The 4,728-nt window shown below is 33.9% G+C and overlaps 1 protein-coding gene across 2 annotated transcripts; it reads right to left on the reverse strand.

Moving 5' to 3' along the window:
* Window positions 1-822: 822 nt before the first annotated feature.
* On the reverse strand, window positions 823-4,728 carry LOC143918890 (polyprenol dehydrogenase-like). 2 transcript variants are annotated; one of them, XR_013261160.1, is made up of 3 exons: window positions 3,946-4,728; window positions 1,036-1,851; window positions 835-881 (listed from the first exon to the last, which is right to left on the reverse strand). XR_013261160.1 is itself a non-coding variant. In XM_077440987.1 (2 exons), the coding sequence occupies exons 1-2, from the start codon at window positions 4,669-4,671 to the stop codon at window positions 1,507-1,509; spliced, it is 1,071 nt and encodes a 356-aa protein (XP_077297113.1). In that variant the 5' UTR covers window positions 4,672-4,728; the 3' UTR covers window positions 823-1,506. The 2 variants fall into 2 exon arrangements, 1 of the variants encoding a protein (XP_077297113.1); XM_077440987.1 differs by having other exon boundaries at window positions 823-1,851.

Here is a 4,728-nt window from a genome sequence, read left to right on the forward strand (position 1 = left end):
AATTATTTTTTTGTTGAACCAAATTAACAATCATAACAACCAATTACTTAAAATTGAAAAAAGGAATTAAATCAAATATCCATATAATAATAATAGCTTTTATTCCAGACGATGGGGAGAATAGTGCAATCCCCAACGCCCATATAAATAATATATAGATAATAAAAAGAGTATTGAAAAATAGTAAACAAAAAATACATAGGTAAATATATAAATATTATTTATAATAAATAATAATAATTTAATGTCTATTCAAGGCAGTCGGTGGAGTAGTTCCATCCATCGAACGGATGCGGTGAATCCGCTCTAAAATCGCCAGACAAATTGAACGACAGATTAACGGACGGCTGCTTTAAGTGCAATTCTCGTCTTCTCGAATGATAGATTGCACATCAGATGACGGTTTCGATGTGCACAGATGCAATTATTAAAATTGAGTTGGATCTTTCAGGCGAGTTTAATAAGGCAAGATTCGATAAGTTCCGAATCTTGCCTTATTAAACTCGCCAGAAAGATCCAACTCAATTTTAATAATTACCATTTTAATAATTGCATCTGTGCACATCGAAAAGTTACTCGTCATCTGATGTGCAATCTATCATTCGAGAAAACGAGAATTACGTTTAAAGCTGCTGTTCTGTTAATCTGTCGTTCGTTTGTCTGGCGATTTTAGAATGGATGCACCAAACCCCCATCGAACATAAAATGAAGAATGCAAATATGAAAATATATATTTTAATAAGCAATAAATGCTATTATTATTATTATCTAAACTAACATAATTAACCCAATTAATATATAGGTACTCTCTTTTTTCTCTTTCGACTCATCTTTCATACGGTAAATGGATTATTCCGCAAAAATCGATGTCGCGCAAGTCACTAAAATCTCGATCACGGACCATCTGGCACTCGAGTTCACGTTAGTACAATATTTCGCGTGAAAGCTTTCGATTTATGGAGTTTTTGGGTGCCAGATGCTGCGTGTTCGAGATTTTAGTGACTTGCGCGAGATTGATTTTTGCGGAATAATCACCAAACCCTTTCATACATCCACTTTGCGTCAACACATAGATTAGGATTAAAAAAACTCACCCACTTAAATGTTGAAATACAATTTATTTTTATTGTATGTGTGTTATGTCACACGTGTTAATGGGTTTTGCGAAGTCTGTGACAAATTTCACAAATATTTACTTTAACACATTTGATTTTCCTCGAGATGAACAAAAACAAAAATACATATGTAAATGTTACAGTGGTGAGCAAATTAACGATTTCACAAAGGCAAAGTATATATTAAATATTAAAAAACATGCAAAATAGTGTATACAATTAAATATAGGTATGTCTTGCATTTTTGCAATAGTTTATAGATTCAAAAACAACAAATTCTTTAAGTAAAATGATTTTATTCTTCATGCAATCTTTGATTTAACACGGGGGTCAAGACGTTGGCAATATTTGTCAAACAAAAACCACTTAAGTGTTGTATTGTGTAAATTATTCATTCCAAAATACCAAACGACTTGATCTTGAGCATCTGACATGTGAGATCGTGCAGTCGATTTTGGTGTTCTTCGTTCTTGGAGAATGAAGTGGACCAGCCCTCTTGGCAGTTACTGATGTATGCCCCACCCCTGTTTTCCAATTCTGGTGATATGCAACAGTATAGTATCGAGACTGAACCCGCCTCGGGACTCTTGAGGATTTTGCCCATCCATCCGAGGTTCTTGAACATGGGGGTCTTGTAGAACATGTCCGTAGCTACGAGGCCTGGATGAACTGCATAGCATTTCACGGGTGCTTTTTCAGCTTTGAGTATTCGCGTTAAGTGACGAGTTGACATCAACTGCAAAACCAAATAACATTTACATAACTTGGCAAACTCAGCTACAAAATATGTATAAAAAAGATGTTTTCTACGATTTGACATTTACATATGTATTTCAGATTATAATAAAACAGCAATCCAAATATGAATTTATATAATGGTATCGTTATTTTAGGCAAAAACCAAAACTTGACATAAATTTAAAGAATTCCAACTTCTGTTCGACAAATGACGACTTTTTTTGGTTCAGAGACGAGATATGACTTTTCTTATAGATCTATGCTCAGTGAACACGAATCTGGTAATAAAAAATGTTGAGTGGCCCGAGATTTATGTGTTTTTTAAATCGCAAGATTTTTCTATATCTTGGTGTTGTTCGGTCGATGTCTCTATTTTCAATTTCGATGTCAATTTTCTATTGAAACATGTTTATTGGGATAGTGTTCTGGCGACACAACACAAAACCGTGCTCCACCAGTACGAGTTTTTAGCTCGAAATTTTACCGATTTAAAATTCAGCACACTTCCAATTAACCCTTTTAAAGGAAAATAAAAAATAGTATGGCCAGAACACTATCTCAATAAACATGTTTCAATAGAAAATACTCAATATAAAATGGTATTAACAGTGGGAAAAAATCCCAAGTGAAAATACGTACTTTTGATTTTTGATTTGAACTGGACGACTACTTAGAGAGATTTGAAAGCTGAAAAGTACTACAAATGAAAGATAAAATAACCGACTATAGATTCCAATATTCATTTTGAACAGCAAATTGACAGATTTTGAGACATCGACTGAACACCACGATATAGAAAAATCGCGCGATTTAAAAAACACATATATCTCCGAATCTCGAGCCAATCAACATTTTTTATTACCAGATTCGTGTTTACTGGGCATAGATTTATAAGAAAAGTTATATCTCGTCTCTGAACCATTTTTTGTGTCAAACAGTGTAATAGATACATCTAAATTACATAGCTTTCAAACAAAAAAAATCGGATGTGACCAACCTTTGACTTTATCTATGTATTTGAGGAATATAAGGTCACAAAACAAAATTCGATTATTAAACATACATTCACGTTCATACATACCGGTTATGAGAGCATTTTCGATACAAATTGAACGCAAATGTAGGGAAACTTACACAAGACAAAAGTTCTACTTCCGGTTGTCGGATTTTATTCAAAAAAATTTTATTACTTAAATTCACTATAATTATTATACACATTAAATATCAAGAAAATATAAATAATTAAAAAGGTCAAAATAAAATAATGAAAAACTGTTTAAAAAAAAATACTACTTCCGATTTACGAATTCTAACCAAAGCCTTATCAGCTCTAAGTTAGTACATAAAGAATACAAATATAAATTTTCAGTTTGATTCGTTCAGGGGTGTGGAAATAATCATGGTCACAACATTTTTGATCTTTCTAAGAGGAAAAAATTCCTCTTCCGGTTTATTAAATTTAATGATTTCATTTTTATTTTTATCAAATTGATACGAGAATTATACTTGAATTTTTTCGTGAAGAGCACACATGTTTAAGAGATCGAAAAAAATAGCGGCAGAAAAATCGAACTTAAACATCTAGATATAAAATTTCAGTTCAATACACAAAAAGGTTTCTGAGAAAAACACAAAAAACCTTGATTATCTATTGTAAAGTTACTACTTCCGGTATAAATATTAAGGTATAAAATTAATAATTTCTATTACATGTGAAAAAAAATTCTGTCTGATTCGGTTATCGGTTTGGGAGATAATTTAATTGAAAAAAACAGGACAACTATAAGGTGAGGTACCATTTCCAGTCAACTTAAAAATTTACGTCGTATAGATAAGAATTTCAGTTCTTACTAAGTTTCAGTTCGATAGGACTAACGGTGTTCAAAAAATCACCAAAATACACTCTCACATAGACACACATTTTTTTCAAGATCATGAAAACGTGATCAGTGATCAATTCGAAGTTCGAATCAGTCAAATATCGAATTATTGTTACTACGTACATACATAGTTAATGTAAAAACTACTCTAAAAATTGTATGGAACCTGCAAAATAACAAAAAAAACTTGCTAAGTTTAAAGGATACCATACCTGAGCGAGTTTGGATCTAGCGTATCCTCCAACAGGATCGTGACACTTCTCCATGTTGATGTCGTCAAACCAAATTTCACTACAGTAATGGATACACGAGGACACGTTCACAATTCTGGCACACTCTTTGCTATTTTCACCAGCTCTCTTCAAATTGTCCATAAGCAAATGAGTCAAATAAAAATGACCCAAATAGTTGGTGGCCAGTTGAGACTCGAACCCATCTTCGGTGAGCTTGAAGTCAGCAAAAAGGACACCAGCATTGTTTACGAGAATGTGTATCTCAGGATGCAGCTTCTTGACTTCATCGGAGAACTTCTTCACCGACTTCATAGACGAAACGTCAAGCTTCATGACGACCATGCTGCGATCGGCCGTTTTAACACTTTCGCTTTTAACTTTCTCCTTGAACTTTTCTCCAGCTTCGATGTCCCTCACGGCTATAATGACATGCACTCCAGCCAAGTACAAACTCTTGACAACTTCAGCTCCCATTCCTCGAGATCCACCGGTGACTATCGCCACTTTACCATATAGTGGTTTAACCAAACCCAAGTGGTTCTTCCTCTTGTTTATAATGTCGGCAGCAATTCCCATAACATTAGAAACTTGGTAGTTGATAGCATGTCGTGTACTCTCCACGAGTTTTATTCTGGATCCGTTTCTCTTATACATTTCAAATAGTCCTCCAGCAATGAGAAGCAAGGCCACCAATTCAACAATCATCCTTTTGACCGGTAGAAACGATACGACGACCAGTCGGTGTGAGGTTACTTTGTGAAA

Source organism: Arctopsyche grandis, chromosome 11 (genome assembly GCF_051622035.1).
Source record: "Arctopsyche grandis isolate Sample6627 chromosome 11, ASM5162203v2, whole genome shotgun sequence".
NCBI classification, from domain to species: domain Eukaryota; kingdom Metazoa; phylum Arthropoda; class Insecta; order Trichoptera; family Hydropsychidae; genus Arctopsyche; species Arctopsyche grandis.